We start from the raw sequence: 14,741 nt of genomic DNA on the forward strand, positions 1-14,741 counted from the left end.
AAAGTTTTTGCTAGGAGGTTGCATAAACAAAGTGCCAAAATTTACTCCCCTTTGCTGCCAAGGGTCATCTAAATCTTACTTTACTTCTGATATTCTAAGCTTTCTGTTTGTGATTTTTTTTCTTACTTATGTTTATGCTGTTTGTTGATTTACTAAAAATGCTGGTGCAGTCATTGCAATTCTTTTTGGTACAAAGCAAACAGGATAAGCATGACTATGGTTTATAAGTAGCTTTTGTGCTGTATTCAAGGGGTGAAGTTTTGTGAATTGACTGCTGTCTCTTCACCAAACTTCTGTTTGATCACGAGGTTTCTGAGTACCTGCTTTGAGGAACAGATGCCCCAGTAGCCCTGCAGCAGTGAGAAGAGACCCTGGATCCTCCTAAGGCAGGAACGGCAGCAGTGTATGTGGTGGGTATGGTACTGTATCTACCCAAGCACTTTCCAAGTTGTGACACAGATGCTGATGCTGTCAGTCATGTCAGTGGCACCCTTTAGCCTATGCCTGAGCATTCAATAGTGAGATCCGTAAAGGCCATTTGAGCCAAGAAGTGTCAGTGTACATTGCGGTGCTGCTCTTGATCACAGGTCTGTATGGGCTCTGGTTTTTGTAACCCCTGAAGCCATCAACCCTACTGGAAAAAGGTACTCCCCATCTGACCCATCAGTCTTTGTGTTGGACTGGAACATTTCAGTTTTAGATGGCAAAATGGTGTTCCCTGAGCACCTGAAAACAGGTGGGGAAAGATACTGAGAAAATGCATCCTTCCTAAATCAGCAAAAATGTATTTTTTCTCTTGACAGCACTTTATGTCTTCTCCTTCTGAGGTATGGCATAGGCCTGCAAAGAACTTTCTCACTCTTCACTTAAGTTAGAGGAGCCAAGTGAGGACAGGGAAGTAGCCCTGTTCCCTCTAGCTTCTCTGCCATTAGGAAATGCTTGCAGGCAGCCTCTCCATGTGCATGTTTTTAAGTCTGTTTGTTTTCCTGGCAAGAAGCTGTGCCTGTGGCCTGTGTGACAGCTCCGCCTCCTGCTCTCTGGCCAAATTCCCCAAACAGTCAGCTTGGTGCAGCGGCAGTGCTGAGTACAGGCAGGGCTAGTTCTGCAGCAGGGATCAAGTCTTGCAGCAGTAGGCTGAGAGGTGATGATGGAGGTCGTGCAAGGATTCACAGGGAGACCTCAGCTGCTGCCCTTGGGGGCTGGGGTCATCGCTCTGCTGTTGACAGTTGTGGCCATATGCTCCCTGCCCTTCCTGATGAGTTACTGGAGGCAATGGTGGATGTTGAAGTCAATCCCAGGGATCAGCCCATGCTATCCTGTGCTGGGAAATGCTCTACTCTTAGAGCGGGATGGAGAAGGTAAGGCCAACTCATGCAGCCCAACTACGAGGTCCCTATACTGCGTGGTGTTTGCTGGAGGAGCCAGTGCTGGTGAGGTGCTTGTGTGTTTGAGCTGTGGCTGGCTGGGTGGGGAAAGGGAATGGAGGGTCAAATATGTGCTGTTGCCTTTAGGTCTGTGTGGGGCTGTGGGCAACCTGCAGAGGGGAACTATGTGAGGAGTGGGCACTGAAGGGGAAAGCAGAGGAACTGCATAAATGTGGCATTATTATCGGTCAGAGATTAACTGGAAGTTCAGTCTGACAGCAGCTTCCATATGTTGATGCTGGACCCAGATGGTTACAGTTGTTGATAGGGTGGAGGATGAATGCTGTGGAATGTGTTTTTCTGACAGGGAGGCATGCTGGGGGCTCTTGCAGGAAGTGCTGTTTCACAAAGCAGAGTGCTGTAACCTCAGGACTCTTAGCTGTGATCCAAACAAAACTTTAAGCAATTCTCTTCCCCCAAGTGAGTATGTGCAAGTGACTTTACTATGCTGAATTGCTGGGTCACTTTCAAAATCAGCTGTGACTTAGATTTATGTGTTGGATGCAAAAGAACTTGCTGGGTATTTACAGTACATTCTTCTAAAGCAAACCTTTCTGTTCTTGCTCTCATTAATGGGACCTTCCTTTTTGCCAAGTGCTTGGGAGAACACTATCGTGCTAAATGTTCCGTTTTCATTTGGTTCTTGTTTTTTAACAGGAACACATTTCTTAAGGAGTTTGTGGTGTGAAAGCATTGCTGGCTGTGCTGTCAGTGGCTCATACTTCTCTGTGTGTTTGATGTTTCTGTCTGCTCTGTGCATGTGTGTTCTGGGCTCTGCTACCAGGTATGCTGCTAGAAGAGAGGCTGTGCAAGCATGGTGAAGTCAAGGATAAGTACAGCATTGGAACACAAATTTCTCAGTGCTGACCTATGCTGAGACATGGTGCCTCTGTTCACAAGGGTCCACTGTCCTTTGCATCCAACTCTGTATCTAAATACGGATATGAGATCTTTGGTGGATGTGAGGGCAAGCAGCTTTCCACAAAGCTGATTTTGGGGAAGCAGTAGCAGGATCATAGTCAGGATGTTTATATGATCCTGACTGAGAGGTGACTGTTCTTTCTTCCTTTTTTTTTCTTTTTAAATTTTCTTAAAAAAACAGAACAAACCAGAACATTGCTTCTATCTTCAGAAAGGAGTTTGATGGAGACTCTGATGTTCTGTGGTTTCTCTAGTCTATTTGTTAGCAGGAGTCACATAGCCTCCATGCTTTAGTTAAGAGTATAGGTTTTTTCTTGTTTGTTTATGTAAAAATGAGTGAAGTTTGTGGCTTATAATATTTTTTATTTAAAATGTGACAATAAAAAAAGATAGCTTTTATAAAAAAAGGGTAAGACTTTATAGCAGAAATAAAAAGGACTTTTCATATGATGGTGATTTGGTTTATTAATATTAGAAGAAAATGCTGGAAAATATTTTAATCATTGTGATGTTAAGAAAAATAGTTTTAAAATAGCAAAATAATCTGACAATCTTAAGCCTGCTGGATGAAGTGTCATTAGAATGCAAATTAGGGAATGCTGAATATGGGCATCTATTATGAAACTAATTTTTTTCTTTTTCTTTTTTTCCTCCGATTTGGGGACCTTTGAATTTTCAACTCTGCAGAGGCCTGGAAGGGTGTCATTTATTACTTAAGCTGTTATCTGGAAGGGCAAAGACCTTTTTAATCCTTGAATATCTTGATAGTGGCCACGATGTTGAATATTGCAGAATGAACCTGAATGCTCTCTGTGATGAGATAGCATCAAAGACCTCTTTGGATCAAATTGAACACCATCTACTGCTCTTATCTTTCTCACAGATCCAGCCATCTCCCATGCTTTCTGCTTAGCTAAACTGTCAAGATATAGACTGGATAAATGTATAATAATGTGGGAGGAGAATTGGCTGGATTGTTGAGCTCACTTTTACAAAGTCCAGTTGGCAGCTGGACAGTAGTGGCATCTCTCAGGTGATCTGTGGCATAAATGATCCTTTGAGTCTATGCCCTTAGAGATTAGGCCATCTGAATTTTAAAATCCACAGCTGCAAAGTATGCTACTTAGTCCTAGCAGCAAGACAAAGCTACAGCAAAATGAGAATTGCAGGGCACATGGTGTAAGAGTTCATTACAGAAGTCTTGCTTATTTAATAACAGCCTTCCCTCCCTTTTGAAAAGCTCTAATCTGCTTTTTTATTCCAGGTTTTTTTAAGCAACTACAGCTTTATAGTGAAGAGTTCAGGAGTTGGCCATTGTTCAAACTTTGGATAGGACCATTGCCTGTCATGATTTTGTATCACCCTGACAATGTGGAGGTGAGTGTGCTGATCTCCTGTCTGTTCTACTGTCATGCAGAACAATGTCCAGCCTCTTCATTTCTAGTATCTCAGTCTATTTTTTGTTAAAAAGGGCTTGGACTGATTTTCCTTGGGGTTGTCCTCTGACCCAATGTTGAAGAAAGGCTTAAAGCAAAAAAATGTGAAAAAGCATAGTTGGGGGAATGGAGTGGGTAGACCTGGGGTGGAATACTGAAGATGGCCAGCATATGAAAGCACCAACTCAATGTTTCGTACAAAGAAGTATCTTCTTTAACTTTCTTTTAATATGTGTGAAAGCTTCTGCTCCCAAGATCAGAACAGACAAGCAGATAGCAGGGTAGATGTGACCCCTGAAATAAGGACAGAACATTATGAAATGCAGGTTGCAGTGCTTGTATCTTTTGGACTGGCTTCTACATTAGAACTTGGTGGGTCTGTCTTGGTGCCATGAAATGTCATCATTAGTTTTGCTGCTGACAGTGATTGCCCTTGAACTGGGAAGACAGAGTTGTCTCTGTTGGGAGTGTTTATTGAAGAAAGAGTGAAGAAATGCCTCTCCATCTAATGAGTGATATTTTTTCTTCTCTGTTCATTTTTCTAACAGGTTATTTTGAACAGTTCAAAACATATAGAAAAATCATACCTCTACGACTTCTTACATCCGTGGCTGGGCACTGGACTTCTGACGAGGTATAATGAAATGGAGATGCATTCCTGTCTTTTTGAAATTTGCAGGGTATATGATAGGAAGAGATCTTGGTAGCAGGAATGCTCTGAACAGAGAGATTGTGTGAAGTGCTTATCTCAGCTGGTGATGCTTGCAGACCAGTAGGATGGGCCTGAGGTTGCTGATAGATGGCAAGCCGATAAGCTGGCCTGAGAAGTGCCCCAATAGCAAGTTAAAGGTACTGGTATGATGGTTTTAGCTTGTAAACAAAGGTGCCAGCTGTATGCCTGTAGGACATGTGATTGAGAAAAAGTGAACAAGAATCCCCAGGAAGTTGTTGTCACTCACTGTGACTCCATGCTTGTTCACTGGCATGGGAAGTTGTTACCCATCTCCAAGAAAATACTTCAAAGCTGGGACTTGAGGCAGTCATTTTCGTAATGGCCCTAGGCCCTAGTTCTCTGCAATTGTCATTTCACAGTCAGCAGGTAAAGGCAAGCCTGACTAGTGATTTAGAGGGACAGTGTGCTGGGTTAGGCCTTGATGCTGAGTAGCTGTTCTGTCCTATAGCTGGCTTCTGCTCAGTCCCTCTGAGCCTCTGCACTGAACAACAAGGATATATTGCCTGAAGTCTTGTTGGCATCTCTGTTGAGAGCAGCTAGAGAAGTAGTGACTTCTGCTTCTGAGAGATCTGGAGCAAGAAATACTGCCATTTGCTCCTTCGGGGGAGTGCTATGTACAACTTGAAAACACATCTACAGTGTGTCCACCTCTTCCATGCTGCAGTATTTACTGTGTACTTTCTGTGATGATGAGGTGTTTATTTTTGACTTGGAGTTTTTCACCTTTCCTTCACCCCATTAATGTTACAGCACTGGAGACAAGTGGCGGTCACGAAGGAAGATGATAACTCCCACATTTCACTTTGCAATATTGAATGACTTTCTAGAGGTTATGAATGAACAAGGAAATATTTTGGTGAAGAAACTTGAAAAGCATGTTGACAAGGAACCATTTGATGTCTTTCTGGACATCACTCTCTGTGTCCTTGATATCATCTGTGGTAAGTCCTCTTGAGCAGTTACTGTGATGGGACTGTAAATGACATGAAATGTTATGAAGTCAGCTGTGCCACTTTGTGTGAGGAGATGATTTAAGAAAAATGTCCCCGCATATTGTGTAAATGCATTTCCATCCTCCCAAGGCCATCCCTTTTCCTCGGATTTTACTATGTTCATCTGACCAGGTTAATTTTTGGGATTGGCAGGACAGAGCTAGTAGTCTGAAGTGAGGTTGTGTTGACAAGCAAGATTCCTGGGTATGGAACTACAAAGCAAGCTCATCACCTGAAAGGGATATGTGTATTTACCTGTTGAAGGGGTGATGTGGTGATAGTCAGAAGCTGGGAGCAGTATTAACTTACTGGGCACACAGGCTCTGCATTTTACTTTGCACATGTGAAATACTGATGTTTTTATCTTTCTAGAAACAGCAATGGGCAAGAATGTGGGTGCTCAGAAGAATAAGGATTCTGACTATGTTACTGCTATCTACAGGTAAAGAGACATTTTCCTTAGCTACTTTGTAGTTGAGCTGGAGTTGATGCTGCTGGTGTCAGGAGGGTAGATCAGGGGTCAGAGATGGAGGGATGTAAAGCCTTGGAACAGACCAACCTGAGTCACTAAATACCCTGGAGGTATTTGAAAGATTTGTAGGTATGGTGCTTAGGGTCATAATTTAGCAGTGGAATGTGCTGGGTTAACACTAGCCTAACAGTTGGTCTCAATGATCTAAAAGGTCTTTTAAACCTAAATGATTCTATGATTCTATTCTACAATATCATTCCTAGCTTTTGACAGAACTTCTTGATACAGGTATGCTATGAAAAAGAGGTGGACTTGAACGGTTCGATTGTCCTTGTTTCCTTGGTCTTTCCCGAACTGTACCCACAAGTGTGCTTGAAGATGGCCTAAGTGCAGTAATTCTCAAAGTCTCTGTGGCCAAAGCATGTGCAAGAGTTGCATAGCAATGACAATCAGCCCTTCCAAATGTACTCCAGTTGTGTTTGGGAATGCTTGAAGTCTCATATTCTTTATTTTAAATACTTTTACATGGTGTCTGGCATATATGATATTTGGAACTATATTCATTTGTGTTTGAGCTTAGTTGAAGTCTCCTTTGTTTTAAATACTTTTTCATGGTGTCTGGTGTATATGGTATCTGGACAGTCAAGTAAGAATGTAATGCTCTCAGATGACTATTTGAATTCTCAGGGCTGGTATTTTGGAAGCTTGTCATGAGTAGTCTTTTCAACATAGTCAATGCTTTACTGAAGGGAAGTGGGACTGGACTGGATGACTTAATAGGTCTGTTTGAAGCAGATTCCTACTAAATGAGCATATGCTTTCCTTCTCAGAGATCAGTCCTTAAAGATAAAAAAACATGGTGATGCTGGGGCAGGTAACAGAAATTTTAAGATCAGGAAACAAATGTGAACAGCCATCCTTCAGGTGAATGGGTTTAAATTCACAGAATATGTTAAGTTCTACTTCATTAGGGTACGTAGAACTCTTTTTCGGTTTTTGGAAGTGTGTTGGAGTTTATTTTTCTGTCAATAAATATTACCTGAGGTAATTCTTTTGCCCCTAGAATGAGTGATATAATCCAACGGCGACAGATGAGCCCTTGGCTTTGGCCCGATTTTTTATTCATACTGTTCAAAGAAGGAAGAGAGCACAAGAGGAACCTCAACATCCTTCACAATTTTACAGATACAGTATAATTATTTTTTTGTCGTTTGTTATTTATAATGATAATTTTAGTTGTTGCAGCAAAGTCTTACGCTCACTAGAGACCTTCCAAATGGGGTGAGGTTCAGCCTCCTTGATATGCATGTACTAAGAGAAGAGCTGTGTCTCAGTTGGGATGCTGAGGAACTTTCTGAAAAGAAGACAATAGCTGATCTCCCATTCAGGAGCTTTGTTGAATTTAAACAAGGAAGTATAGTACTCCAAGGTAGTGTCAGGACTTAGAGGTTCTTGAAAACTGAAGCAAATAATAGGAATTCATTGAATTTGTGTTCTGCCCCAGAAGATCCTCATCTGAATCACCTGCGACAGCTCACTGCCAAGTTTGGAACAGTAAGCATAGGGCTCTGCATGGTAATGCCATTTGGTCCAGCCCTCAGAAACTGAAGCCTGTATTTGTTTTCCCCTACTCAGAGCATAAATGCTGAGATGAGCAAACAGATGCAAATCCCCGTATCAGCAGTAAGACACTTTGATACAGAAACCATTAAGCATGCATCACTGACTTGGCATAAAAGGCAGTGTTCTCGCACCATGTTAGACTGGAAGTAACAGCCCTTTCTCTCATCAAATGGTTCCCATGCTACTCTTGCCAATGTTTGCCTTCCCAAATCTACTGCTAGGATGTTTTCAGACTCATTTCCCTATGCATGTATGATACCATTGTATCAATATCTGTGACAAAGGAAATAATCTCTGAACTTTCATTACATATAATGAGCCACATTGACTTTGTGTTTTCAAAAACTTCATGTTTTGCTTCCTTTCATTGGGAGTTGCAGCAGTGAAGCATGGAAAGGCTCTTAAGAGTACCTAAGGTAACACTTGCTCTCTTCATTTGTTCGACTGGTGCACTGAATATAAGAAGGCGCATCTTAGAAAATGACAAAGGAACAGTAAATAATAATGCTACCTAGTGTAGGTTCTGACAGAAAGAACTGAGCCAGCACAGCTTCATGAGAGAATAGTTCTGCTTATCAAACCTGAGTTCCTTTTATGACAAGTAACCCACCTGGTATGCCAAAGGAAGCCAATGGATGGGAATGGCCTGAAGTTGGTTCAGGGAAGGTTTAGTTTGGATATTAGAAAGAGGTTCTTCACCCAGAGGGAGGCTGAGCACTGGAACAGGCTCCTCAGGGGAGTGTTCACAGCACCAGAGTTCAGTAAGCATTTGGATGATACTCTCAGGCACATGGTGTGACTGCTGGGGATGGTCCTGTGCAGGGCTAGGAGTTGGATTCAATGATCCATGTGGGTTCCTTCTAACTCTGCATATTCTGTGATTCTGTAAAAGTTGGTTCAGTATGTGACATATGTGCATGTCCAGTGAGAGAAGCAATATGTGTGTATGGAACTGTATTTTTTCTGCCATTCAGTGTTTCTTATGAACAGAATTGCATAGTCTACAGCCTTCATTTTTAACTATTTTGCTTTTAAGAGCAATGCCCATTTATTGAAGAGTTCTGTTTTGTTTTTGTGAAAACAGTGGTAACAACGAGAAATCTGTGTTACTGAGGCTGTACTTTGATTTAAAAAAGGGAAGTTCAACCATTGCTTTTGTACTGAGGAAAATTCGGGAAGCTTTAGTGTAGTGTTTCGGTGACACTGCGTGGAGCCTTGATGCAGGGTTGTGGGATGCCCTGGCTTTTCTTCAGTCTCCTGGGCTCCTGGAGGCTGGAAGTGAGATGTTTTCCTTAGTTATTGGATAGGATAGAGAAGATCTTACAGATCACACTGTGATTTTTTTTTATTTGCTGTTGCCATTGTTGGCATTCATGATTGGCTTCCAGATACTCTGGGTATGTTTGCACTTTTTGGTAATCATCAAGCTGTTTATGTAGTTTGGCTGTCTCTTTTCTTGTTCACACAAAAATTCATTCTATGGCGTGGGGCAAGAGGTGTTGGTCATATTTCACTTACTAACACCGAAGGTCAGTCAAGGTTCATGACCTAACACTGACAGCTATGCTAACTAGCTCACGTAGACTGCTACAGATGGATGATGTTGTTTTAATAAGCTGGGACAAAACTGTATGATCTAAACTGTGCGCTTGTGCTGAATGCATCAAATCTGATGTAATGGTTCTAATCTCAGGTCATTGCAGAAAGAGCTGCAGAACTTGAAAACACCAAGCAAAAGAAACATGATAATGATGGCAACTGTGAAGAAAGTGTCTCCAAAAAGAGAAGAGCATTCCTGGACATGCTGCTGAATGCAACAGATGATGAAGGGAAAAAATTGAGCTATAGGGACATTCGTGAGGAAGTGGATACTTTCATGTTTGAGGTAACCAAGAAGCCTTTGTTTTTGTGGGTTTTTTGGTTGGTTAGGTTTTGTTTTTGTTTTGGGGTTTTTTGCTTGTTTGTTGTCATTGGTTGGTTGGTTGTTTTGGATGTTTTTTTGAGTCTTGTCTTAGTTCAGGAGGTTGATTTTAGTATGGAGTTATTTTAGCCATAGAAGCCCAAGAGGAAATCTAAGTCTTTCTGTCCTACAGAGGTAGAATAGAAGCATTGATATGCCCTGGCAAAATGTTGGGCAATACATATGTGGTAGGCCTTGCCTATATGAGCAGGTTCTACTCATGAAAGCAGGTGAGAAATAAAAGCTTAATGGCTGACATGGACCATGGGCTTTCAGCTCCTTAACCTCATTAACATGGAAGAGAGCTCTAAATGGTTTCAGTGTTTTGTCTTGCATTTTCTCATCTCTCTTCACATTTTGTCCATTGCCATGTTGGCTGCAATCTCTTGGTTGTTGTCAACTGTGCATTAGTGTGTTGCCTTCTCATAGAATCTTATCATATAATGGCTTGGGTTGGAAGGGATCTTAAAGATCATCTAGTTCAACCCTCCTTCCATAGGCAGGGATGTCACCCACTAGGTTGTCCAGGGTCCTGTCTCACCTGGCCTTGGACACTTTAACAGACAGGACATTCACAGCTTCTCTGGGCAACATGATTGTCACTACTCTCTGAGTAAAGAATTTCTTCCTAATATCTATTTTAGATCTCTTCTCTTTTAGTCCTGTCCCTATCTGCACATGTAAAGTGTTGCTCACTCTCTTTTTTTATAAGCCACCTGTTAAGTACTGGAAGGCCTCAAAGAGATCTCCTCAGAGTCTTCTCTTTTCCAGCCTGAACAACCCAAACTGTCTCGGCCTGTCTTCATAGGAGAGGTGTTCCATCCTTCTAATAATTTTCATGGCCTTCTTTCATGTCTGTTTCTCTGTCTTATGAAGGATCTAAACATGATTTTCACAATCTTTCCACACACTTCCATTAGGTGGACCTCAATTCTGTCTCAGAAGAGCTTCATTCATAGAACCATATTACTGCTATTGTAACCTAGAGAAATCCCATCTATTTCTGTACCTCAGCATCCTGAACTCCAGGTTTCAGATGCTGATGTAGTCCAGAAATAGTGCATCTGCAGGTGCACTTCTTCAGTACCAAAATCCTTTTTTGGTCAACTTTTCCCTATTCTGTTCCTTCCTTTTCTCTCTGTCTTTTTTTTTTTATCCTCCTTTGGTTCTCCTTTCCTTTCCTTTTTCTTTCTTTTCCTTTCCTTCACACAGTGCTGAGAACTAGTAGCTGATCCCCTTTTCATAGGAAACTAAGGAGTATTTTCTCCTTTGGCTACTATATGTGTCTTATTAGACCATTTTTAGATAGTTTTGTAAAGTTTACAAGTTTTTGTCCCTTTTTTGTCTCCTGCAGTAGTCATTGGCCATCCCGGTCTTATGTTGTTGACTAGACAGTAACCAAAAGATGAATGTAAATCTGTTTCATTGTGTAAAGACGGATAGTTCATGCAGGTTTGGAGAATCAGAAGGGATTTTGTTTGGATTATTCCGATACTTTTCCCTTTTGGTCAGTTTTCAGCACCTGTCAGAACCATGGGTCATCTTATCCTTGGTAATTAGTGTGTTGAATACTCTTGATTCTTGTTTTTCTCATGGTCATGGGACTAATAAGTCTCACTTTCCATATTATCTGCACACCTAAGTACTTATAAAGCCCACTGGTACTTGGGAATAGAGTTGAAGTGAATGTCTTTGTAAATCTGGACCTCTAGGGCCATGATACAACAGCAGCTGCTATAAACTGGGTCCTGTACTTGCTTGGACATAATCCTGAAGTTCAGAAGAAGGTTCATAGAGAACTGGACGAGGTGTTTGGTAAGTTTCTGTTCCCCCCTTTAGTGGGGTTTTGGTAGTTGCTGCATTTATGAGTGGAGATGTGTTAGAAGCTTAGATGTAGAAGGGGAGTTAGAAGCATGCCTTGTGGACCTTTTGGAGCTTTCAGCAGCTCAAAGTTATTGGGATTGGCATGGGAAGATCTGTAGGGGAGTACAACCAACTTTAGGTCTTTGGGGCAAGATATGCATGGTCAATATATGTATAACACCTTATTGTATGTAGTCTTGGTGCATGCTGAGAGTTCCTGGAGGGAGCTAGGCTGAGTTTGTTTTGCCAGAAATGGGAAGGTTTGGTCTTGTTCATCCCCCTGTTTGTTTCTGGACAGACAACACTGAGCGTCCTGTTACAACAGATGATTTGAAACAACTTCGATACCTTGAGTGTGTTGTGAAAGAAGCCCTTCGGCTCTTCCCTTCAGTTCCCATGTTTGCCCGTACCTTGAGAGAGGACTGCTGTATAAGTAAGTAGCGTCCTGTGTTTGCCATTTCCTGTCCTGTTGGCATGTCCTCAGTGGAGGTGTTTCCCAAGAAAATGGCAGTGTTGTTTTATTTTTTACTGTGCTTTGTGTATAGAAAGTAACTTGTTTGTTGTTGTTCTGACCCTTCTTTTCCCTTTCCCTTTTCTCTTTAGGTGGATATCAGATACCAAAAGGTGCAAATGTTCTTGTTTTAACTTATGCCCTGCATAGAGACCCTGAGATCTTCCCTGACCCGGAGGAGTTCAGGCCTGAGCGATTCTTCCCAGAAAATTCCAAGGGAAGGCACCCGTATGCTTATGTGCCCTTCTCAGCTGGTCCCAGGAACTGCATAGGTAGGTATCTGAAGAAGAGGCCTTTGACAGTTTGGCTTTTGGTGTGATAACTGAGACAGCAACGAGTGTATCAGAAATTTAAGTCTTGTTGTACCTGCTAGTTGTGTACTGTCCTTCCTGCCCCCACCCCTGAATTCTGGGCACTGTGGGCCCTGAAAGCCTAGTGCTTGCACTGCCACATTTGTTTCTTCCAAGGGTTTTTATTCCTAGAGACCAGTGTCTTATCATGCTGATGTTTCCTCCTCACTGCCTATGCAGCCTGCCAGCATGTTATTTGACTCCTGTGTTAGGACAGGATTGCTTCCAAATTTCTGATTCTCAGAATCCGCAAGACAGAGTGAGAGAAGACAAATGTTCTGCACCTGCTTTGCTCTGGAAACATCTCATCTATCTCTCTCATGATCTGAGCTGGATGTCCCAAACATGTAGTCTGCAACTGACGTATTCTTTCCCTCTTTTCTGAGACAGTAGTTGGTTTAGTGTTTTCACTGTCATCCCAGAACTTGTTAGCTCTTCTGATGCCACTGAGACTCTTGGCATTTATCTGTGCTCAAAGTAGAGACATTGTTGTTTATATTGTAGAATATGTGAAAAGACTGTTCCCTGCACTGATTCTATGTGCAGATGGGGAATATCCAGAAATCGTCATGCCAAGAATAAAAGAATGGGAAATATAATTTCTGGGTTTTCTTGGTTTTGTTTGTTTGGTTTGGTTTCTTTTCTTAGGGGGATGGGGTTGATTTGTTTTGACTTGTCTCATTGGTAGTAGGTGCCCTTCCCATAAGAACAGTAAAATAGATCTTTCCATATTCCAAACAGAAATCTAATATAACATGTCTAGCTAGTTCCTGAGTGTGGAGGAACATGTGCAGGAGAATATGTGCAGGTTCGCTAATATCATTGCAGAAATCCATTGCTGTGTCCATGTATATGGACATCCATCTATGTATACTACACAGAGGGGAGAGCAGAAGAATTCTGAGCCCTAGGTTTTGTGTCCTGTTCCTAGTTTTTCAGTTAGTTTGTGTGAACTGCTGGGATTGTGGCACTTGGTTTTGTTTCCCTCATAATTCTCTGTTCTCCCCTTTCCTCCTTCACCTTTCTCTAAAGTGTAAATTGAACTTTGGTATCTGTGCTACCAAATCATCAGTGTGCATGAGTTCCTTCATTGAAGGAAGGCCTGTCTGTCATTCCGTTGCAGTTATATCTCCTTTGCTCCCCTCCACATATATGAAGCAATGAGATTTTTTCTCCTTCCAGTCCCTGTGCTGCATCTTCTGCTCTGGTCTGCCCCTGCCTGGTCCCTTCAAAAGATACGACAAGGCTGGGTTTTGTAGTTGTTCCATATAAAGTGTTGACTGTCTCCACTTTGCTGTTTGAGTTTTGTGTACTATGGGAAGGAAGACACACTGAGGATTTCCCTAGGAAGGCTGGAGTTTTCATGCAGAGATAAGTGCTAGTTTTATACGTATCCATATAAATTCAATTTTGGCCTAAAGCTAGTTCTGTTCTCAAGGCAGATGCAGTCCTTGCTCTTTCATGTTCCTGGGGGTATCACTGTGAACATGCAATTACAGCAACTGTTGATGCAACCTGACAATAACCTTTTTTTTCCTGCTTTGTAACTCATAGGTCAGCGCTTTGCACAAATGGAGGAGAAAACTCTTCTGGCTCTCATCCTGCGGTGCTTCTGGGTGGAGTCATGTCAAAAGCTGGAAGAGCTTGGTCTATCTGGAGAATTGATTCTTCGTCCAAATAATGGCATCTGGATTAAGCTGAAGAGGAGACCAAATGCTGGATCTGAATGAAAGGAATTTCAGGGGTTTACTTCCAAAAACCTTCAAGCTATTCAGGCTGAGATATGTTTTAAAATCAGATATTTTGATGTCAGTCCAGCAGTTTGTTAAAACTAGTTTTTATGGTTTCATTAAACAAGATATTATAATAGCCCTAAATTGCTCTACTTTTCTCGTAGTTGTGAACATCATGTTAATCTTTGAAATGCAAGTCTTTAAACATCAACTTATAGTGCCTCATCTGCTCAGATGAAACTATTCTATTGCAACAGTCCCATAAAAAAAATTATGGTAGTAACAACAGCAATGCCTGTGATGAAGTGATCTGGTTACATGCCATAGCATTTGCCAGGTAACTAGTCTCAAATATTTCTATAGTTTTCAGGCTTCTTTGGTTCTGAAAGGTACAAGTGATAATTCTTCCTCTTGGCCCAGTGTTTTTCATATTTGATAATGACTGCATCTGTGAAAACAAATTGATAATTTCACTCCGCTTTTGTAAACCTTTACAGTAGTTCTTAATAGTGAGCACTCTGAATTATATTTTAGCAAAGTATACCATGAGCATTAATCTGTATAATCATACCAGGAACTAGGTAGTGTGCAAATTACACACTGGATATCATAATGACATAACCACTGTATTATAAATTTTGAGAATAAACTTCTACTATGCCTCAATATGGAATGAATTTATATCTGTAGAGAATTGTATGCCATGTGTGCAGGTATATTAGT

General features: G+C 41.5%; 1 protein-coding gene across 3 annotated transcripts in view; it reads left to right on the top strand.

Moving 5' to 3' along the window:
* CYP4V2 (cytochrome P450 family 4 subfamily V member 2) overlaps positions 1–14,686 on the top strand; it is a 31,930-nt gene extending 17,244 nt beyond the window's left edge. Inside the window, exons 1-11 of one of the 3 annotated variants that reach the window (XM_071556358.1) lie at positions 1,034–1,358; positions 3,610–3,722; positions 4,330–4,415; positions 5,265–5,455; positions 5,879–5,948; positions 7,042–7,168; positions 9,295–9,486; positions 11,274–11,376; positions 11,723–11,857; positions 12,028–12,207; positions 13,840–14,686. In XM_071556358.1, the coding sequence (XP_071412459.1) occupies positions 1,145–1,358; positions 3,610–3,722; positions 4,330–4,415; positions 5,265–5,455; positions 5,879–5,948; positions 7,042–7,168; positions 9,295–9,486; positions 11,274–11,376; positions 11,723–11,857; positions 12,028–12,207; positions 13,840–14,015 (1,587 nt within the window). In that variant the 5' untranslated portion in view covers positions 1,034–1,144 and the 3' untranslated portion in view covers positions 14,016–14,686. Of the gene's footprint in view, positions 1–1,033; positions 1,359–3,609; positions 3,723–4,329; positions 4,416–5,264; positions 5,456–5,878; positions 5,949–7,041; positions 7,169–9,294; positions 9,487–11,273; positions 11,377–11,722; positions 11,858–12,027; positions 12,208–13,839 lie in introns of those variants that run through there. The other 2 variants (XM_071556359.1, XR_011697924.1) reach the window with 2 other exon arrangements.
* The last annotated feature ends 55 nt before the right edge of the window (positions 14,687–14,741 follow it).

The sequence above is a fragment of the Pithys albifrons genome, chromosome 5 (genome assembly GCF_047495875.1).
Source record: "Pithys albifrons albifrons isolate INPA30051 chromosome 5, PitAlb_v1, whole genome shotgun sequence".
NCBI lineage: Eukaryota > Metazoa > Chordata > Aves > Passeriformes > Thamnophilidae > Pithys > Pithys albifrons.